Source organism: Pantherophis guttatus, chromosome 2, assembly GCF_059756535.1.
Source record: "Pantherophis guttatus breed Tessera chromosome 2, ASM5975653v1, whole genome shotgun sequence".
Taxonomy (NCBI): domain Eukaryota; kingdom Metazoa; phylum Chordata; class Lepidosauria; order Squamata; family Colubridae; genus Pantherophis; species Pantherophis guttatus.
The window spans coordinates 114,514,320-114,538,344 of NC_142064.1; the positions used below are offsets into that span (position 1 = coordinate 114,514,320).

General features: G+C 41.2%; 1 protein-coding gene across 1 annotated transcript in view; it reads left to right on the forward strand.

Annotated features, from left to right (window-relative positions):
* Positions 1–597: 597 nt before the first annotated feature.
* The window catches only part of LOC132708866 (ophiophagus venom factor), a 120,420-nt gene continuing 96,992 nt past the window's right edge, over positions 598–24,025 (forward strand). Inside the window, exons 1-7 of the mRNA XM_034434447.3 lie at positions 598–697; positions 9,687–9,885; positions 16,042–16,204; positions 16,963–17,033; positions 17,947–18,026; positions 18,583–18,665; positions 19,163–19,253. Coding sequence (XP_034290338.2) covers positions 627–697; positions 9,687–9,885; positions 16,042–16,204; positions 16,963–17,033; positions 17,947–18,026; positions 18,583–18,665; positions 19,163–19,253 — 758 coding nt within the window. The 5' untranslated portion in view covers positions 598–626. The remainder of the gene's footprint in view (positions 698–9,686; positions 9,886–16,041; positions 16,205–16,962; positions 17,034–17,946; positions 18,027–18,582; positions 18,666–19,162; positions 19,254–24,025) is intronic.

Consider the following 24,025-nt stretch of genomic DNA (forward strand, 5'->3'; position numbering starts at 1 on the left):
CCAGTAGAAATTAACAAAGCCTAGGAAGCTCTGTAACTGCTTCTTAGTGCAGGAAGGGGCCCACTCTAGCATTACCTTCACCTTTTCTAGGTCCATTTCCACTCCTTCATTTGATATGTGGTAACCCAGGTAATCAATTTTATCTTGGTGAAATTCACATTTAGAAAGTTTTGCATACAGTTCAGCTGCTCGGAGCCTTTTTAGGATCATCCACACCAGTGGTGGGTTCCTCCCAGTTCAGCCCGGTTCTGCCGAGCCGGTAGCGGTGACGATATAATCAGTTTCTCCAGATTATATCCCTTCCAAATGTGTGTTTGAGGGAGAGAGGCAAAGTAGTTTGTGAGTACTGTGAGTTTATGAATCATAAGATAAATATTTGCAGATGTCAATAGAATATGAAAAACAAATCGCACAAAAATGCTTTTTAACTATTGTGTTGAACCAAGAGAAAAAAGACAAATAATCCATTGTGAGCTTTAAGGATATTATTAATTTCCTTGGAAATTCTCAAGCTCCTCCTTTATACTGATTAAACATTCAATAATTGCAAAGGGGCTTGGCTTCAAAGCAGGCTCTCTGGATAAATACTGAAGTTGTCATCACTTCTCTTGCCCCTCTGGACTACCATGGAGGGGATGGCTCTCTATCTGGTGGCTGCTCTATTGATTGGTTTTCCAGGGTCTTCCCATGGGAGTCTGTAAGTATCATAGATATTTCAGCAGGGGGAATAAAGCAGTGCTAGGGAAGCCTTGTGGGCTTTCTCTTCCATGATGGTCTGTGCTAAACAGAACCATCACATCCAAGGCTGTGGTCCTTTTCAGGGTAATGAATTTCCTTGCAGGTGTCCCCAAACACTTTGGAGCTTTTTCAGAAAGTCTAATATATCCCATGACAGGAGTAAAAGTATTATAATCATCAATAAGGGAAACTGACAGGCCCTGAAGTTCTAAGCTGAGAAATTGTTCTTGGAATGAAGATTTTCGAGACAAATATAAAGACCTCTTGTTCTCAGTTATGGCTGGGGGCCATCTAAATTATTGCCATTGCTAAGCATACTATTTTTGAAGTATCAACAACTTCCGGAAAACAATAAGGTTGAATATCTAGAAAATGGTCATCCCACATTCTTTGTTTCTGATGTCTTCAAGTAACCTTCTGCCATCTTGATTAAGACTTCAGTGACATAGAGACTGGTCTACCTACTTGTTTTGAGAAAACATTTATTTTGTTGTGCGTACCTATACTGGCAAACCAGATATGACTTTGCAGCAGGCATACAGTATGTGTAACTAAATGACATATGAGTGATAGCAGCCATGAGGCTGACTATACTGTATTTCTCTGGTCCCAGTATGGAGTATCAGGTACTGATAAGCAAAAGACAGGAGAAGGAGGAGGCAGAGAAGGTGATTTGTCACTATACATATAACAACTCTTATTGCAGAAAAGAAAGATAAGCGGTCAGTTCTGGTCCCATTTGGGATTGCAAACAAACTCTCTGTAGATTAGTGGTGGGTTGCCCCCGATTCGCACTGGTTCTATAGAACTGGTAGTAAAACTGGTGGGAGACTCCACCCACTGACCCCGACGTCATCAAAATGCTTCTGTGCATGCGCAGAAGAGCATGCATGTGAGTGAAGCAAGCACGCACACGGCCCCGTTGCGAACCGGTAGTAAAGGTAAGTAGAATCCACCCCTGCTGTAATGTAAACCCAAAGCAGGGACATCCAAGAGAGAGGAACAAATCTCAACACTATGCTAGATGGGGATTTTGTTAGGGATTTGACGGGGAAGCCAAGTCGACTTATTGCTTTTAAAGAAACAGAAACCTAAACACTATAGCTACGAATAGGAGACAATGTTTAAGACCTTTAACTAGAGTCGGTTTCCTTTTCACTTTGGGAAGGCAGTTGGAAGGGCAGGATTTGTGTTGGGGGTATGTGTTCAAGTGGTATTGTAAAAAGTAAGGCTTGTGGTCAACTACCTTTCCTTCCTCCTACCTTTCCCTCCAGAGTATGATCCTCCATGGCTTGTTCCTTGTTAGGGTTTCAGTAAGCAGAAACTCAGGAAGGATTTTGTTGGGTTTGTTTGTTTAACAATAACAAGGGACTTTATCTTCTCATTGAGACAAACTACACTAGATGTATGAAATCCGTGGTCAGGCTGTCTAAGACATTGTTTTAAAGGAGAAGCTCTTACAAGTTCATAAAAAAGAATGGGAAATCCTAATTGTTCATGCTCAGTTGCTGCTCTTTGGATTGATATGAAGACTATAATGGAATAGTTACAACTGTCAGCCCACTACAATAACACAAGCAACAGCTGTGCAATAATTGGTACAGGCAGGTGAGTCAGCGACGGTTCAAAGTTATGACAGACCCACAAAAAGTACTTTCCATCCTGAAGTTGTGTATGTTGTGGTACCTATGGTTATTCACCCCTAAGACTGAACTGGAACTGACCGCAGAGACATTGCAGTATGTGTCCCCACCTATTTCTCCCCATCCTGCACTGCTGGTTCCCCAGAGACACTGAGCCTGCTTTGCTAGCCCACTGAGTTCCACACACCCCTGCCCATTACTGGTTGCTTACTTACCTTTCAAAGATCTCCAGAGCTCAGGATGTCGGGGTAGGAAAGAAGGACAGGCCACTCCATTGCGGGGTCAGGGACAGAGAAGCAGCTGTGTTTTTCTGAGATGCTTTCATGGCCCCATCAGAGCCTAGTTTGGGGGAGGACGGTCCTGTAATCAGGACTGTCAGATGTAAATGCCTTATTCTCTAATGTGTAAATAGTATATGAACGGGGTATCAGGGGTTAACTTATTCTCCACTTCTTAATGTATTCATAATTCACCACTCCCACATATAGCTCCACCCATTGTATATATAAGGAGCTACATGCACCCTTTTCCTTGCTTCTATCTGTGAATATTCAGTGAATATAGAATGCCTATTGTAAATAAAAGGAAATATATTTAAACCTTTAACTCTTACTAATCTTATTGAGTCTGATCCTGAAAATATTGCAACAAGCTGGTAGCAGAGGATGGTTAATTGACTCAATAAAAACTTAAAAATGTCTAAGAAAGATAGGCCCAACACCAGGGCCTACAGCAAAGAAATGGAAACAGAACAAGAAATAATCAACGAATCCACAAACGCAATTTCGAGAGAATCCGAAGAATACACCACTGAAGACGAAGAAATAATAGATGAAAATGATGACCAGGAGGAAATCGAGATAGAGAATAACGAACTCAGGTCAGAGATATTAAAATTATTAAAGAGCCAGAAGAATGATGAAAGCCTCATCGCGAACCTCCAAGATATGCTGAAGAACAGCGGAGCAGCGAGAGAGAAAAACATCACTAATGAAAAGTCTAAAGACCCAAAAATAGTGAGTGATATGACTGCAGAGAAAATCATTGCGAAGAAGAAAAACGGTGATCCCGCGCGAAATTTTGAATGGCAGCCATCTTGGTTTCAACAGGTCTCCAAGATGAACGAAGCAGAGCCAATCAAAAAGCTCAATTCAAAATTTCTGGCGCGAAAAACATTACCAGACAACGAAAATGAAAAAAAAGATTCAAACACCTCAGAAGAATCAGAATCAGAAAGTGAAGGTGATTCAACAAACTACCAAATAAAATCAGCAATGAAAACGCTTTTTGCCGCATTTGGGCCAAAACTAAAAATTACTAAAAAGCTAACGAAGAAGCGAGCGAGCAAGCCAATGCCTCAAGACCTGCCCGCTCCCATCCTGACTACGAGAGCGCTGACGCCCGAACCCAGAGAGCCTTGCCGATACCGCCCTACGCCACAGACCGAAGCAAGCACCAACGCCCTCAAAAGAAGAGGAAGAACAGCCGCCGTCGTCAGGACTCCCAAAATCGAACCAGAGACCGATTCGTCCGAGGAGGAGCAGAACGAGCGAGCCGCAATGGGGAGAACCTTCCACGACGACTCCAAAGAAGAAATGGACAATGCGCATGCGCAAGACTACGCAGACGGCCCGGGAAGACATGAACTGATGAGAAGACCGCGCAGACTCGTTGCGAGCATCCCCACGCCGTTTTGCAATTTTCTGCATTTACGAGACCACGGACTACCTCAGGTTGTAAGTAATGGACCCAATAATGTCGGAAATTTACCCAGTGACTTCCCGAAGCTAAGGGTTGATGGCATTAACTTGCAAGAATGGTATCAACAGCTCCAGGTTGTCTTTATGAAGGAAAGCTTACTATTTTTTATCACTAGTCCCCCAAAAAGACCTTGGACTCTAAAAATAGATTGTTTACACCATAGAGCATTTTTCTTAATAATATCTAGTGTGTCTCCTGCAATGTATCACAGCATTAAGCCAAATCTGACTGTTTCAGAAATTATTCAATGCATGTTTAATTTGTTTCACAGTGATAGTGTAGCTACCACCACAAGGATGTCTAAAGATTTCTTTTCATCTAGGATAAAACCAGGGGTTTCCATAAGTGAGCATTTAATATCTTTAAACAAAATAAGAGCTGAGCTGCATTTGAGGGGGGAGGTGATTTCAGACCAAACAATGAAAAGTGTTATTATCAACTCACTTGATCCATCATGGGACAATTTTATGTCACATTTAGACACAATCAATCTAGGATACTTATCCATAGAAAGTCTATCCAATAAATTGATAGCAGAAGACAATTCAAGAAGAAATCGTTCTAACAATCACACAGAACACAAACCATATAGGAAAGTAGCTTTCCAAGAAAAATATAATGAAACATTTAAATGTCACAATTGTGGATCCAGGGAACACAATAGAAGAGATTGCCCCAAGATTTCAAAGGAAAGACATAGGTCAGAATATAGGAACAAATACAATTATAGACAGTCTTCCATAGATAGACATAGATATAGAAGCCCACCAAATTACAAAGAGAATAGAGGGGGCAGAGATAATTCAAAGGATAGAAAATCTGGCTCACTGAATGGGTTAAATAAACAAGACAACACTAACATACAGCAAAATGAGAACAATAATTGGCTTATTGATTCTGGAGCAACTAATCACACCACTAATAACAAAAATATATTGTCTTCATTTACAGAAGATAAATTTGTAATAAAGGTAGCTAACCAAGAAAAGGTTCAAGTATTAGGTAGAGGGAATGTAACCTTGCCTGGTCTAGGAAAAATAGAGGGGGTATTGCTAATACCTGAGATACCTCATAACATACTAAGTGCCATAAAACTAAGTAGAGATTCTGACATTAACATTGTTTTTTCAAAAGGAAAAGCGACTTTAGAGAAGAATAAAATAAATATAGGCACTGTGATGATTAAAGGAGGCCTACCTTATCTGATAACAAAGGAAAAATGGCTGCATAACATTGATTCAAATATGGGAGATTGTATTGAAGTAGATGATGAAAATATTAGCAACAGTGATAATGATGAATGTAAAATATCTCATGATCACATAGATGCACACAATGAAAAAAAACCAAAAATAGGTAAGCCAATTCATGATGAGTGTGCTCACATCTTACATAGGAAGTTAGGACATGCTAGTTTTCCTGTAGTACAAAAAATGACTGAACACGCAGAAGGTGTTAAAATAAAAAATTGTGAAAACTATTTGGAATGCTCAGTATGTAAATCTACAAAACTAAAAACTAGTCCCAGGCCAAGAAAATCTACTAGATCAACTAACAAAATTTTTGATTTAGTACACATGGACTTAGCTGGTCCATTAACTCCATCAATCACTTATAGAAAACGTTACTTCTTGACAATAGTAGACGATTATAGCCGCTATGGATTTGTTTATACATTAAAACACAAAGATGAAACCTTTCAAAAATTTAAAGAATTTTACAAACGCATAGAAACACAACACAATATCAAAATAAAACAAATCATGACAGATAGGGGATGTGAATTCATGTCTAAAGAATTCTCCCAATGGTTAAAAGACAAAGGAATGTTACATTACACATCTAGTCCATTTTCTGCGTTCCAGAACGGGATTGCAGAGAGGAAGAATTCAACATTACAAACCATGATTAGATGCACATTGGAAGATGCTGGCTTAAGCAAACAATTCTGGTCAGAAGCCTTACATTATTCAAATTACACACAAAATAGAACCTGGTCCAGCATTGTAAATAAGACACCATATGAAGTGATGTATAATAGGAAACCAAAATTAGCACACATGCACATATTCGGAGTCACTGCAGACGTACACATACCTAAGCAATTAAGAAGAAAGGGAGAAAACGTATCCAGAAGACTCAGATTTATGGGATATGAGACTGGCACTAAAGGGTACAGATTCATTGATAATAATAACAAATTTATAGTCTCCAGAACAGCTGTGTTCCATGAACAGGCCAACTGGTCTAAATTACATCTTAATGAAATATTTCCAAATAAATACAAAGATACAAAATCTCATGAGAAAGGGACCATAGAAAAGCAAAATATCAACAAATATAAAAACAAAACCAAAACTTGGACAAATAGCCAACACAAAATAAAGACAGACACACTAACAAAAAAGGAAGCAAGATATTTGCATGATAACGATAGTAAACCTGAAAAAACTATTAGAAACACCAGAAATCAAATGCCAAATAAATACAAGGATTATATAATGCACATGGATGGTGAGCCAACAACACCTAATACATATGAGGAAGTGTTAAAACTCCCTCGTGAAGAAAAAGAAAAATGGGAATTAGCGATGAAAAAGGAGATGGAAAGTTTACAAGGATTAAATGTATTTACACCTGCAATTGCACCTAAAGATAAAACAATTATTGGTACCAGGTGGATATATAAAATTAAGAACTTAGAGGGAGGCAATACTCTATACAAAGCCAGACTAGTTGCACAAGGTTATGCACAGAAATATCCGGAGGACTATACTGACACGTATTCCCCCACAGTAAGAACAGAGAGTGTCAAAACAGCTCTAGTGGTAGCATCAGCACTCAATCTTGATGTATTTCAATATGACATACAGACTGCGTATCTACACGCAAAACTAGATAAGGAAATATACGTAAGAGCTCCTCACAGTCAATACACAAACAAAAATGAGATTTGGTTGTTAAACAAGAGTTTATACGGGTTAAAACAATCTGGTAAACGATGGTATGATTGTTTAGTAAAAGTACTTAAAACCATGGACTTCAACGCTACCACTGCTGATAACTGTTTCTTTGTCAAAAAGGGTGATGATTACATTGAATTTGTATTGATTTATGTGGATGACATTTTATACATAGGAAAACATAAAGAGAGAAGAGAAACTTTTGTAACTAAGCTAAATGAACATTTCTCGTTAAAATCCCTAGGCAAAGTAAACAAATATCTTGGTGTTCAAATTAATAAGACTAGAAGGGGATTCAAACTTACTCAGAGAGATAAGATCATAGAACTTTTAAATAAATGCAATTTAAACAATGCCAAACCTTGTGATACTCCTATGCAAACTGATTTTCTAAGAAATACTGATGAATCTTCCCCCGAATTCAAGGATAACACATTTTATAGATCAATCATAGGTTCACTTCTTTATATATCTAATTGGACAAGACCAGATATCGCCTTACCACTCAATTTATTATCCAGACATGTCAGCAAACCAACAATGTATCACTGGGAAGCTGTTAAAAGAATTTTAAGATATCTGAAAAGTACACTAGACTTTTGTTTAATGTTAGAACCTAATGACAATAAAGAACCAAAGCTTACATGTTACGCAGATGCGGACTGGGCTGGAGACACCTCATGTAGAAAAAGTACATCTGGTTATATATTCCTCTTAAATGACTGTCCAGTTTACTGGTACACTGGTAAACAGGAACTAGTGGCCACTTCAACGACAGAAGCGGAATATGTTTGTTTATCCAAAGCTGCAAATAACCTTGTATGGTTTAATGATTTAATTTCAGATGTTTGGAAAAAACCTGCTTTGCCTTTTGTTATGCATGAAGACAATAAAGCAGCCATTGAAATATCTAGATCTGATGCTATTGGACAAAGGTCCAGACACATAGATATAAAATTTAAACATGTGAGACAGTTATCTCAGGATGGATTTATCAAAGCAGTGCATTGTGATACTTCAGAACAATTAGCTGACATATTGACAAAGCCTTTACCTTCTAAGCAACATAAATATTTAACTTCTAAGTTGTATGTTTTGTATTGTCCTGAATCTGAATGTAATTGGTGTTGCATAACGAATCGGCATTTAGAGGGGGATTTGTCAGATGTAAATGCCTTATTCTCTAATGTGTAAATAGTATATGAACGGGGTATCAGGGGTTAACTTATTCTCCACTTCTTAATGTATTCATAATTCACCACTCCCACATATAGCTCCACCCATTGTATATATAAGGAGCTACATGCACCCTTTTCCTTGCTTCTATCTGTGAATATTCAGTGAATATAGAATGCCTATTGTAAATAAAAGGAAATATATTTAAACCTTTAACTCTTACTAATCTTATTGAGTCTGATCCTGAAAATATTGCAACAAGGACCATCCGATGGGGATGGCCCATCTGCCTTGGCATGTTTGGAGAGGCTATGGGCTGAGAACAATACTGACCTAGGACCAGGGGTGGGTTCTACTTACCTTTACTACCAGTTCGCAACGGGATCATGCATGCGGGCATACACGAGCGAAGTGTGCGCGCGTGTGGGCACAATGCAAACCGGTAGTAAAGATAAGTAGAACCCACCTCTGGGCCACACCCTCCCTCTTTCTCCCAAAGAATGCAGGTGGATCATGCTTTCATGTAACCCTAGATTATAAAGCTACACAGATTTTACAAATACATATTTTGCCATGCCTTTTAATTAACAGTACTAGAGTTACCTGTCTGTCTGGAGACTGAGATAGATTCATATTTAAAGATCTGTCTGCGAAAGACTTAATTTATTAGCCCTTAGTTTCTGGGGTTGATTCTGCATCTGTTCTGCAACACTACTGTGTTGCATGAATTCTGGTGTGTGGATTAGGGTGTGGGGGAGCAACTTCTGAATGGTGAGGAGTCTCAGGAGACTGTGTGGTCTGCAGTGATGTCATTGAGAGGAGTTGATCAACATTTCCACCTCATTTTAGGCAAGGGTTGGGGATTAAAGATGGAAATCCTTAATTCCTGGAAAACAACAACTTGATCTCACTTTGTCAAAATCTAGCCATTTTGCAGCCAAATTTCAGCAACATAGTTTCAGGTGCAGGGGTTTGCAGATGGGTTACTGGAGGACTGTATGCAGGATGGGTTATGCCTCACCTTGGAGGAAGGAACAATTCTATTTTTCTTTTTCAAATCTGAGATCAAACTCTGTTCTTTCATAGGAAAGGTTGCCCTTCTTTAAGCTGCAAGGGGACCCTGCATTGTTCATTATAATGTGATCACATTACAATACCACCCAGTTTACTGTAATGGTCACTCCCATTTTATAACCCAAAAACAGCTCCCCAAATCTCTTTTAAGTGATATAAAGATAAAGATTTACTAATTTTTCAACGGTATTTGGAAGGTCACAAAAGAGTAGCTTTTCCAACCGTTTACTTCTTCACTTTTCTAAAAGAAGAGATAATGGAGATGCCTCATCAAATGCCTCACTTTTCCTAAGCAAACTAACTCAGGAGATGTTCTTTCCTTCTTCTGCAGCTATACCCTCATCACCCCTGGTATTTTGCGAACAGACACAGAAGAACAAATTTTGGTGGAGGCCCATGGAGACAATACTCCGAAACAGCTTGACATCTTGGTTCTTGATTTTCCACGGAAGCAGAAAACCTTGTTCCAAAGAAGAGTAGATATGATTATGAATCCAGCGGGAGGCATGCTTGTCACTCCAACTATAAATGTGGGTGTATGGTGATGGTTGCAGTATTATATCCCCTCCCCCTCCCCCCCCAAAAAAATCAAGCTAAAATCCTGTTCATCTTGTTTGAGAGGAAGTGCCATGCACTTTAGTAGAAAGAACATGACTAGACTGTCAGATATTGAGAGAAATTGAGCATATAATTCTAGGGAAGAAAGGAAAATAGAGTTATGGGACATATAGAGTATAACTCTATACATGTTTAGTTACAGTTCTTATTGCTACAATTGCTGAAAGATTCTGGGCAGCATTTCACAGCAAAAAAATAAATATTTAGATCAAAATCAGTATCAAAACAAAAATCAACCATAGAAAGAAACAACAGTTGCTGTGTCTCAGGATCTTGTGATCATCTTTTGGGACCTTCTGACAAGCAAAGTCAATGAGGAAGACAATTTCACTTAACAACCATGTTACTAATTTAACAAATGCAGTGATTCATTTAACATCTGTGACAAGAGCTCTGGTAGCTCAGCAGACTAAAGCACTGTTATTAACATCCACTTACATCTGCTGCCTGCAATTACTGCAAGTTCAAATCTCACCAGGCTCAAGGTTGACTCAGCCTTCCATCCTTTCTAAGGTAGGTAAAATGAGGACCCAGATTGTGGGGGCAATAAGCTGACTTTGTATAAATATACAAAAGTATGAAGGCTATTGCTTAACGCATTGTAAGCCGCCCTGAGTCTCCGGAGAAGGGCGGCATATAAATCAAATTAAAAAAAAAAGTCGTAAAATGGGGCAAACTCACTTAACAAATGTCACTTAGCAACATAAATTTTGGGCTCCATTGTGGGTTGTAACTTGAGGACTACCTGTATAGACATTTCAGCTAAACTCCAAAGGCTTCTTGGCAACCTTTGTTCTCCCTTACCTAGTGATAGCTAAATCTGGTCCTGGGCTCGTGCCCTGGCATGCAGAGATTCCAAGAAAGCAAACCTCATACAGGAAGATCATTTTATTATGATTTATTCAGAACATTCTGGTAAAAAGGATTCCTACCATTCAAAGAGGGAATCTCAGGCCTCAACTTCCATTCTCTTTTATAGTTAATACATTGAAGGAAAGTACAAAAGAAAAGTTGATTGAATAGGACAATAGCATTCTTCCCTTTTCATAGGAAATTAGTTACACAAAGTTAAACATGTTACATATTTGCATCCCGTGATAGCACATATGTTCATCTAAATGAACTTTGTAGAATCTGTAGGTGTAAAATTTAGGATGCTAATGAGAAAAAAAAATCATAAGGTTACTTAGAGTCCACGAAGAGACAAACTAGATGTCAATCAAGAGTTCTCTATCTTATCGGAAGACATACAGTACTACAGACATTCTGTTGAGACAAACATGCTCCTATTCTGTCCTGACCTGGAGAGCAAAGATAGCTTACCTTGCAATTTAGGAATGCTACAAAGTATCAATCGATTCATCAATTCTACATTCCAGTCTGCAATGGCTTTACAACTATTAACATAATTTAAAAAATAAAACAAATTAAACAAATTAAAATATAAGAAAACCCATGCTAGTCATGTAGTACAACAATACTACAAAGTTCACATTGTTGGTACAACAAAGGTCTTCAACAGGAAGCAGAAAATGGATGGATAGAACTATGTTCACATGAACAATGGTGAAGAGAAGAAAAAGGAGAACGCTGAATGGTATATCTCTATATACCAACAATCCTGGACTTTCCAGAGCGCTTCAATGTTAAAATGTTATTCCCTGACCAAATCTCAACCAAGCTTTCACTGGGTCCGACTCTGCTAATTACTTGAGCCCAAAGAATGTCAAACAGGTGCTGGTATCTGGTGAGACAGATAAACTGAGAAAAGTTCTGCAAATTGGACCATAATCATACTAGCGCAATTGCTACATTTCTACATGCAGTGATTTGCATGAATGTTCCATATTAAATACCCTAACCTTGCAGTGATAAAATTACAATTTTTTCTTGTTCTTTTCTTGTTTGTTCCATTTCTATTTTATCTAGTTTTCTTGCATCTTGCTCAATTTTTCCTTTTTTCCCATTCTTTAAGTCTTAACTTTTAGCTTTATGACATTTCCCATTCAGTATTTGGTTATTGCTGCTATGTTTTTATCTCTCTGGTTAATGACTATAGTTAAATAAATCTGATTTGATTTGACTGACACTAGTTAAATAAGATTAGTGTATATTTTCATTTTTTTTCCTGAATGAGTAGGCTTTTACCTATTATTTAGGATTTAATAATCCTATTTTGATTGCTTTTTGTTAAAGATGTAATAATATTTAATGAAATGTTCAAATCTTAGACAAACTCTCACTAAATAAGCCCTGCAAGGTTCAGAGAAGCCTTTGCCAACTGGGTGCCATCTGCAGGCATTAAACTGCAGACTGTGCCAGTGTCAGAAGGCAGAGGTTGCCCAGTAATTCTCAGACACACTTATCAAAGAAATGTTCTTCACTGCAGTGCAAGTTGAGGACTTGGGGATACTCTAAAAGTCATAGATTCTAACCTTTGTATAATTTCAGTGGGCATTGTTTGCCTGCCAGTAAAGGCCAGGAATAATTAATTTGATTCCCTAGCTCTAGGGTGTCAATCTCTCAGCCTATAGGTTGCATGAGATCACTCTTTTTTTTTTCTGTTTGCAATAGCTTTTATGCATTAAAAATAACAAACCATAAAATAAACAGTGATCTATGCGTATCTATGTCTCTCTGTTTTGGTTTTATGGTGAATTTTGTTGGCTAAATTATTTTGGCTGGTTATTGTGAGCCTTTTTCATGTAAACTTTACATACCATATAATTATTATAATGAGATATATTATTGGATTTTCCTGTAAGCATTTCAGCTGGACTTTAGACTTTGCTCTCAATCTAGAGAGATTAAAGAGTTTTCCATCTGATGTGATCTAGAGGTAAATACCCTCTGTTGCAGTTCCAAAAGCATGTTTCAGCATGACAGCAAAAAAGATCCCGAATAAAGCTGGCGTGAGGACACAGCCCTGCTTCACTCCACTTTGAATATCAAAGGAATCTGAAGTTAAGCCATCAAAAACTACAGTGCCCTTCATTTCCTCATGAAAGGACCTGATGATGTTGAAGAGCTGAGGTGGACATCCAATCTTGGGGAGAATTTTATAAAGGCCGTCTCTGCTGACCAAGTCAAAAGCCTTCGTAAGATCTATGAAGGCTACGAAAAGTGGCTGTCTTTGTTCCCTGCATTTCTCCTGCAACTGTCTAAGGGAAAATACCATGTCAGTAGTGGACCTGTTGGCTCGAAATCCACAGTGAGATTCTGGATAGACTCTCTCTGCAAGCACCTGGAGCCTCTTCAGTACGACACGGGCAAGCCGCTTCCCTACAACACTAAGAAGAGAGATGCCATGGTAGTGGTACAGTCACCCCTGTCACCTTTGTTGTTGTACAGTGTGACAATATTTGCATCCTTCATATCCTGTGGTACTTCACCTTCCCTCCAGAACAAAAACAGAAGATTTCATGCGGTTCAGTGGAGATGTTCTCTTTGCAGCGCTTCAGAATTTCGGCAGGAACGTTATCTTTCCCGGATGCCTTGCCAGAGGCAAGGGAGTCCAGGGCCACATTTAGTTCTTCTAAAGTTGGTTCACTGTCAAGCTCCTCCAAGACAGGCAGGCACTCAATGTTATTTAATGCTTCTTCAGTTACCACATTTTCTCTGGAATATAACTCAGGGTAGTGCTGCACCCACCATGCCATCTGCTCTGCTCGGTCCTGGATAATCTCACCTGTAGCAGACTTCAGAGGGGCAGATTTCTTCTTCACTGATGATGCTGCCGTCACTGCTCACTCTGCTGAAGACCTTCAACAACTTATGGACAGTTTTAGCAAGGCCTGCCAAGACTTTGGACTAACTATCAGCCTGAAAAAAACACAAGTCCTGGGTCAGGACAAGAACTGGAGGTCGTCCATGACTTTGTGTACCTCAGCTTAACTATCTCTGACACTCTTTCTTTAGATACTGAGCTGAATAAACGTATTGGTAAAGCGGCCACCACATTTTCCAGACTTACAAAGAGAGTATGGCTTAATAAGAAGCTGACGGAACATACAAAGATCCAGGTCTATAGAGCCTGCGTCCTGAGCACACTTTTGTACTGCAGTGAGTCTTGGACCCTCTACGCACGGCAGGAGAGAAAGTTGAACACCTTTCATATGCGCTGTCTCCGACGAATTCTTGGCATCACCTGGCAGGACAAAGTTCCAAATAGCGCAGTCTTGGAACGTGCTGGAATTTCTAGCATGTATACACTATTGAAACAGTGACGTCTACCCTGGCTGGGGCATGTCGTGAGAATGGCTGATGGTCAGATTCTGAAAGATCTCCTGTATGGAGAATTAATGCAGGGGAAGCGCCTCTGAGGGAGACCAAAGTTGCGATATAAAGATATCTGCAAGAGGGGACCTAAAGCCCCTGGGAATGGACATTAACAACTGGGAAACCTTGACCTCCGATCGTTCATCATGGAGGCTAAAGATGCAGCATGGCCTTCTCCAATTCGAAGAGACACTTGTTTAGCAGGCTGAGGCAAAGAGGCAGTCCCGGAACCAGCGAAATCTGGGGGCTGGGCAGGGGATAGAATGTATCTGCCCTCAGTGTGGAAGGGATTGCCATTCTCGAATTGGCCTTTTTAGTCACATTAGATGCTGTCTTAGGACCTCTTTCCAGAGCACAATACCATAGTTTCTTGAGACTGAAGGATGCCAATGATATTGGATTTTACAATTTTATATATATATATGTATACACACACACACACCACACACACACACACACACACACACACACACACACACACCACACACACACACACACACACACACCAGTGGTGGGTTCCTCCCGGTTCGGTCCGGTTCGGCCGAGCCGGTAGCGGTGACGATATGACGTCACCGAACCGGTTCTCCCCCCCCTGCCCACCCACGTTATTCTTACCTTTTATTTGGTCCCACCCCCAATCTATTGCTGCCTCCTGAGTCCCAGCTGATGACTAGAGGGAAAAAACCTGTTTAAACTCTTGCCGCGGGGCTTCAAAGGGCCGTCCTACAGCTGATCAGTGTTAAATGCAAACAAATTAGCCCGGTCGTAAGTGTGAGGACTGGTCGTAAGTGCAAGGACCTCCCAGAAATGACTCTGACCAGCTAGCCACGCCCACCTAGTCACATGACCTCCAAGCCACACCCACAAAATAAGCCACGCCCACAGAACCGGTAGTAAAAAATTTTAGAACCCAACTGACACACACACACACACACACACACACACACACACACACACACACTGGAATAAAAGAACATTCTACTTATGAACAGATTATGTCCTGAGAGTTCACAAGTTTAAACAAACGTATGTATGCTGTGTACTGTAAATTAACCTTCTCCTGACTTCCAGACCTTCTAGGTTGGAGTTATGGACAGATTTGTTCATCTTGGTAAGTCTCCGTGTGTGTGTGTGTGTGTGTGTGTGTGTGTGTAATTGAATAATTACCCAATGAAAAATGAGAAAGAGAAAAGAGAACATCTCTCATATAATTGTAGAGCTACAAATGTGCAGCCCAGAAGGTAGTTTTGATGTTTCAGGTTCATAGTTCTCCAGGAAGTGAAATGGTAGAACCAGGTAAATTTACTTGGGGTGAGAGTTCCCTGATTCTCCCACCCACTTGTTTTGAGTTTAGAATTTGGCGCTGACTTTTCTTGGTGCAAAAATTAGGAGTGGAAAGCGGCACCTGTAGTAACATCAGGGAGAAGAAGATGAGGTTTGTAGGTGTACTACAAAGGGCACCAAATGTGTCTTGTAATAGCAGAGAGGCAAAATGAGATCTCAGGAATATATTCTGCATTATTTTCATTGACTGGGCTGCTTTAACTGGACACTACATGTTGCCTTTTGCCAGGAAAGATAAAAAACTGTCTTAGTAGAAGCAAGCAACACATTTTAAAGATAAGTCTTTGTTTGGCATTCTGTGATCCATTTTGGTTTCATTTTTGACTCAGTAGAACGTTTTGGACCAATGTTTTAGTGTTGTTGCCTAGGGCTAAGGAATGAGGCCTCAGGTGGCCTTTAGTCATGATTACGTTTGAAGCCTCTGCTCTACTCATCTTCTCATCCAGATTCCTGCAAGAGAACTGAGTAAGGACTCCAGGCAAAATAAGTATGTGGTTATGCAAGTAACTGGTCCTCAAGTGAGATTGGAAAAGGTGGTTCTCCTTTCTTACCAGAGTGGCTTTTTGTTCATCCAGACCGATAAAGGCATCTATACACCAGGCTCTTCAGGTAAACTCTTTTTCTGCCTCTATTTCTTCACTCCCCTGGGGTCCCACTGTGGGTATAATACTACTAACAAATAATAATACTATAAACAAAACCATTCTCGGGATTTGTCATTTATTCAAGTTTTCCAGAGAGTGGGGAATGGAAAAATGTGTGTCTTGTGAGTGTTGGCATCGGTGATATTGAGAAATCAAGCTTAGAAAATTCGGAAAAGATTTAAGAAACACATTGATTGATGGTCCAGTGGAATGTAATCACAAATTAGGAAGGGAATGGAGAAGTCCAAGAAGATGTCACCCTGACTAATTGCAAGTTATAAAAGGGGGAAAACCTTGAGGGTTATGTGAGTGATCTTTTTTCTTTAAAAAAAAAAACCCCAATTCTTATTATGCTTCTTTAAGAGAAGAAGAAAATTTGTTATCTTGAAGGTCTTTTCAAGGCTTTTTTAAAAAAAGAATTTTTGAAGAATTACCGTAGGTGGTGCTTTTGTCTCAGATACAGAAGATCCAGGCTGAAGTAATCAAGAAACATTGTAATAAACCCATTGGCCTTTAAAATGCCGAGGATGCTGCTGTTTTGGCCAAATAGACTAATCAGCTGTTTTTCTAGAAACTGTCCCACATCTGCTTTTTAGGATTTACAGTGAAGCTGGCAGACAGCCACAGAATATCAGACAATTTATGCAAACTTGTTTTTTTTACAATGCAAGCCCATATCTCCTGAATTTTACCACAAATTACAGTTAGTCTCTTTTTTCTTAGTGCGCTATCGTGTCTTTTCTGTGGATCACAACATGCACAGGATGGACAAAACTGTGATTGTTGAGTTTCAGGTGAGAATCGTGTCTGCAATCCTGTCTGATTAGTATAGTCCCCTGAACAAGGAATGGTTGTTGATTCTTCTTTCCCATGAAATCATGGCAGGTAGACCCAACCAATATATGAAGCTTTGGTTGGCTAACATTTTATATATGCATTTTCCCTAAAATGTTTAATTTTAAGCTCTATGCTAAATATTAGGCTGTATCAAAGGTTTGAAAAGTTTCACTATGAAGCTGAAAAATAATGCTGAGGTTGAATGCATGTGTTTCGTGTGTGCATGTATATGGTGGAGATAGGAGCTAGTTGTTTACTACTTCCTGTTTTCTTAGCAGTAAGCCTTTTTTCATCTGCACCATGTTTTTCTTGCCCAAAAGGGTGGCAAAAGGGCAAATATAGAGCCGAGGTGGCGCAGTGGTTAGAGTGCAGTACTGCAGGCTACTTCAGCTGACTGCTAGTTCAGCAGTTCAGCAGATCAAATCTCACCGGCTCAAGGTTGACTCAGCCTTCCATCCTTCCGAGGTGGGTAAAATGAGGACCCAGATTGTTGGGGGCAATTTGCAATATGCAATATGCTAACTCTCTGTAAACCGCTTAGAGAGGGCTGTAAAGCACTATGAAGCAGTATATATGTCTAAATAATAATAAGTCTAAATAATAAAATGTTCTACTTTCAAAGCAAATTAGTTTAAATTATCTGTTTTGTATTATCAGTTGATATTTTCATCTAGATGAAAATTCAAATAATAGTCTTGCACCTTATATCCCAGTGCCCCATCTGCTGGGTTGCATTTCCTCTCTATTTTATGTCATCACATAGAAAATCTAATATTCCAGATGGATTTCAATCATATAGAATGCATAGGAAATAATATGCAACATTCTACGTGTTTTCAACACACCTGTATTTTATTTCCTTGTGCCCAGACTCCCCAAGGCATTGTTGTCAGTTCTAATGCAGTTAACTCAAATATGACCCGGCCTTACACTTTACCAGAGCTTGTCAGGTAATTTAATATGGATATTGTCATAAGGAAACCTGTTTTGAAGCCAAGCTGAAACTCTGATGTGTGGGGGACCATTTTTCTATTAAAGATTGGTTAAAGAAGGCTATATAGTATGTTCCCTTTTAGCTTATTTTTCTAATCGATTACTAAAGAAAGAAAAAAATCCAGGTTTGATATTTTGCATTTGTCCATCACATTTCTATTTCCTCTTATTTTTTGGAGAAACTGGAGCAGCAGAGGTGGGGCTATAATGTTATTTGTATGGCAATTCTGTGAAGCTGGGTGGATAAAATAATAGATACAATCTTATCACCACCATTTAAGTGAGTAAGAGGAAATTTAATGCAGAAGTAAGAGTCACATTTCAACTTCCACAAATGTGAGACTGAAGAGTTCTGAACCAGGCATTTTCTTTCTCTTTTATACTTATTGTCCATAAGACAAGGAAACCTATTAATATCAGGAAGAAGCCTTGGTTCTCTTGTTCATATATTTATTGTCATAAATCGGTTATAAAGCCAAAGCAATGAAAAATATTTTCATTTTCTTGCTGTAGTTTTGGGACATGGAAGGTTGTGACCAAATATGAACATTCCCCAGAGGAGAGTTATACTGCATATTTTGATGTCAGGGAATATGGTAAGAAGGATAATCTCTTCTCTTCTCTTCTCTTCTCTTCTCTTCTCTTCTCTTCTCTTCTCTTCTCTTCTCTTCTCTTCTCTTCTCTTTCCACTCCCTAATCCTGGATTTCTTCCCATTCCATTTTGTGTTTAAAAAAAACTAGTAGAAATGGAAATGGTTGCTATGATTGCTTCTGAAAAGTTATGAGAGCCAATTTGGTCTAGTGGTTAAGGTAGCAGTCTAGAACTCTGGAGACCATGAGTTCTACTAATGTCTTAGCCATGAAAGCCAGTCATTCTCTCTCAGCCCAATCTATCCCACAAGGTGGTTGTTGTTGTGGGGAAAATAGGAGGAGAAAGATATATCGGATATGTTCACTGCTTTGAGTTACTTGTAAAAATAATAAAGGTGTGATATAAATAAATAAATAAGAATATATATTAAATAAAATTGAGTAAATAAATCTTCCTGTCAGTGCTAGACGTCTACCCTTTCGCCTGTTTCATTTTCTGTAGTGTTGCCAAGCTTTGAAGTCAATCTGCAACCATCAGAGAAGTTTCTTTACATTGATGGCAACACAAATTTTCACGTGTTTATCACTGCAAGGTATGCTTAGTTATAAATACCTAAAGAAATTTATTTTGGCACTGGGTAACATCTGCATGAAAGGGATTTTTCTTTGGGTCATAATATTCAGAAAAATAAGATTTGGATATTAGTCCTGATTTGAACAAATTTACTTGAAAATTGTTTAACTAATACATTATGTCAGGGTTCCAAGTAACATATCCATAGCAAAAAAACCCTCTGAAGCACGCAATTTCCTCAAAAAATAGGTTTACTGGATATGTCATATTGGTACAGGCTGATGAAAACTGACTGAATATTCCCACAGTTTTCAACTAATTAAAAGTAAAGGTTTGTCACTTTCTCAAAACAATCAGTCACATGGTCCAATCAGGATACTGTCCAGTTTCTAGGTGATGCCAGTCCCCTCCTTCTGAGCACCTGCAGGAATGTCCTTGGTTCCCAAGAGAAAGTATTTTGTTTTGACTACAATAACCCGCTTATCTCTATTCCCCCCTCCCTATCCCTCTTCTCCAGTGTGTCAGCACTGAAGTCTCAAAATGGCCTCAGTCAGGCCAGCTTCAGGCTTGACACATTATTTATAATATTGCAAAATACCTGTCAGCACATTCCCCTGCCCCCAGTAACTGAAAAAAGATCAGTTAAAATTTTTAGGCAAGAACTTTCATTTTACTATTAATCAATATAATAATAATAATAATAATAACAATAATAATAACAATAACAATAATAATAATAATAATAACAACAACAACAACAACAACAACAACAATAATAATTTTATTTCTATACCGCCCTTCTCCTGAAGGACTCAGGGCGGTGTACAGCCAATTTAAAAACACAAGACACAACAATGATTAAAAATTAAAATAATTAAATAGATTTGGCCGGTTTAAAACCCCAAAAATTTAAAATACCCCAATTTAAAGTTATTATGTTGATAGCCTGGCCTGGCGGAACAACAGGGTCTTCAATGCGCAGCGAAACACCCGGAGGTCGGAGATCTTACGTATTTCCGGGGGCAGTTCATTCCACAGGGCTGGGGCTCCCACAGAGAAGGCCCTCCCCCTGGGTGTCGCCAGCCGACATAACTTGGCTGATGGCACCCTGAGGAGACCCTCTCTGTGGGAGTGGACTGGTCGGTGGGAGGCTATTGGTGGCAGAAGACGGTCTCGAAGGTACCTGGGTCCTATGCCATGGAGCGCTTTAAAGGTGGTAACCAACACCTTGAATCACACCCGGAAGACCACTGGGAGCCAGTGAAGCTCGCGCAGGAGGGGTGTCACGTGGGCACAACGAGTTGCGCCCATAACCACCCGCGTGGCCGCATTCTGGACCAGTTGGAGCCTCTGAGTGCTCTTCAAGGGGAGCCCCATGTAGACAGCATTACAATAGTCCAGCCGGGAGGTGACAAGGGCATGAGTGACCATGTGCAAGGTGTCCCGATCCAGAAAGGGCTGCAACTGGCGGATCAGGCGAACCTGATAAAAGGCCCCCCTGGCCACGGCCGTCATATGCTCTTCTAAAGACAGCCGTGCATCCAGGAGGACATCCAGATTGTGAGCCCTCTCTGTGGGGGGCAAAGATTCACCCCCAATAGTCAGCGATGGCACCTGCTGACTATATTGGGACGCCGGCAACCACAGCCACTCGGTCTTGGACGGGTTGAGTCTGAGCCTGTTCCTCCCCATCCAGACCCGCACGGCCTCCAGGCAGCGAGACATCACATCAAGGACATCGTTGGGGTGGTCTGGGGTGGAGATGTACAGCTGAGTATCATCAGCGTACAGATGACACTTCACCCTAAAACCACAGATGATCTCACACAGCAGCTTCACATAAATGTTGAACAGAAGGGGCGAGAGGACCAACCCTTGTGGCACTCCCCATGCGAGACGCCTTGAGGTCAACCTCTGCCCCCCTGCCAACACAAACTGCGAGCGGTTGGAGAGGAAGGAGGAGAACCACCGCAGAGCGGTGCCCCCTATTCCTAACCCTCTCAACCGCTGCAGCATGATACCATGGTCGATGGTATCAAAAGCCGCTGAGAGATCTAATAGGACTAGGACAGAGGAGCAACCCCTGTCCCGAGCCCTCCAGAGATCATCCACCAACGCGACCAATGCCGTTTCTGTGCTGTGCCCCCGCCTGAAGCCTGACTGGCACGGGTCTAGATAGATAGCTTCATCCAGGTGCCTGGGCAGTGTCGTGCCAGTACACTCTCAACAACCTTCGCCACAAAACGAAGGTTGGAGACCGGACGGTAGTTAGCTAATTCAGCCGGGTCCAGGGAAAGCTTCTTGAGGAGGGGCCTCACCACCGCCTCTTTCAAGGCGGCGGGAAAGGCACCCTCACTCAGAGAAGCAGTTATAATCCCCTGGAGCCAGCCTCGTGTAATCTCCCGGGAGGCCAGTACCAACCAGAAGGGACACGGGTCCAATAAACATGTGGCGGCACTAATCTTACCCAGAACCCTGTCCACATCCTCGGGAGCCACAGGATCAAACTCCTCCCAGATAATATTCTCAAGACCTACCCTTGTCTCCTCCCCTGGACTCATCCAATCGGAGTCCAAGCCATCCCGAATCCGAGCGACTTTATCATGCAGGAATTGCACAAAATCCTCAGCGCGGCCCTGCAAGGGATCTTCCCGCACTCCCCCCCAAAGAAGGGAGTGGGTCACCCTAAACAGGACGGCTGGGCAGTTCTCTGCAGATGCGATAAGAGCGGAAAAATGGTTAGATTTCACCGCTTTTATCGCCACTAGGTAGGTCTTTTTTTTTTTTTTTTTTTTTTTTTTTTTAAATTTGATTTATATGCCGCCCTTCTCCGGAGACTCAGGGCGGCTTACAGTGCGTTAAGCAATAGCCTTCATACTTTTTGTATATTTATACAAAGTCAGCTTATTGCCCCCACAAACTGGGTCCTCATTTAACCTACCTTAGAAAGGATGGAAGGCTGAGTCAACCTTGAGCCTTGGAGAGATTCGAACCAGCAGTAAATTGCAGGCAGCTGTGTTAATAACAGGGTGCTTTAAACCACTGTAGTACCAAGGCTCTTGATATAAGACCTCACCTGTGTCCGGTCAGAATCGGATTGACTAGTCCTCCAAATGCTCTCCAGGCGTCTTTTCCGATGCTTCATCTCTCTCAGCTCCTCAGAGAACCAAGGAGCCAATTGAGATTGGCATTGGGTCAGAGGCCGCAAAGGCATGACGCGGTCCAAAGCTCCGGCGGCCGCACTCTCCCAGGCGGCCACCAGCTCTTCGTGTGCCAGAGTCTCAGGAAACGGCCCAAGCTCCATCAGGAACCTTTCAGGGTCCATCAGAAGCCTGGGACGGAACCATTTGGTCGGTTCCGTCTCCCTGCGGCAGGGGAAAGCGGTAGGAAAGTCTAAGTGAAGGAGCGAATGATCTGTCCATGACAAGGGTTTGATATCTAGGTCCCCTCTACCAAGATCATTCAACCACTGACCAGAGACAAAAATCAGGTCCAGAGTGTGTCCCCCTATGTGAGTTGGGCCTTGAACTAACTGGGTCAGGTCCATGGCCGTCATGGAAGCCATGAACTCTCGAGCCACCTCTGACGCCTCACCCGCAGACGGAAGGTTGAAATCCCCCATGACAATAAGTCTGGGGGTGTCAACCGCCACCCCAGCAATGACGTCGAGTAGCTCGGGCAGGGTCGCTGCCATGTGGCAGGGAGCCAGGTACGTAGTCAGCAAACCCATCTGCACCCCACGGCCCCACTTCACAAAGAGGGACTCACATCTGGCTATCTGAGGAACAGTGGTCTCCCTGGGACAAAGACTCTCCCTAATAATCACCGCTACTCCCCTACCCCTCCCCTGGGCCCTTGGCTGATGAAATGCACGGAAACCTGGTGGGCACATTTCAACGAGGGGAACCCCCCCTCTTGCCCAACCAGGTCTCCGTAATACCTGCCAGGTCCGCACCCCCCTCTAAAATAAGATCACAAATGGGGGGGCTTTATTAACGACCGACCTGGCATTACACAACATCAGCCGCGGACCCTGGGCCTGAGACTCTGCACAACCCAGGACATGAGTCGCGCATTGGGGGCCGGGGTGCGTAATTGCTCGTAAACAGCGTGTGCGCACCCCCAGCACATAATATGGCCCCCTGCGCCCGTCATACCTGCCCCTCCCACTCATTGTTTCAATTACACAGCCCTTCCTATCGTCCCCCTGCTCCCCGGTTAAATTTCCTTTCACGACTCCTCTGTTGCAGCCAATCGACCCATCACCCCGCTCAGTTGCTATCTGAACCCCCCCGGGTCCACTTTTACAACCCCCTCCCTTCCTCCTGGGTCCCCTTAAAATTTTGATTAAAAATTTAGCTAAAAAACCCCTCAACCCCCTTCTCGCACCATGCCTCTTGAGACAAAGCCATTATGTGAATCCTGCCTTTGCAGAGTAAGTGTTGCTAATATTGTTTGTTTCTGCAACCTATCTCTTATCATGCTTCTTCAACTTTATTTTTGGTTCCCAATCCATTTCTGTTTAACTGATGTTGTAAATTTACCTTGAGCAGTTCATTGGCTTCATGCTGTTAGGCATGAAAAATAAGAACATTCTGCTGACTACCTCTGTAGACTTTATTTAGTTTATTAGTCTGCTTGTAATATCACTATCAGCTATGATTTCTCTTATAGCTTTTATGCTGCATCTTTTTTAGTGTTAAGGGTAGGGTGGCAACCCAGTCATAGCAGTGATCAGAGGAAAAATAATCAAATCCATTTTTCAGGGAAATATTAATCCCCCCCAATGCC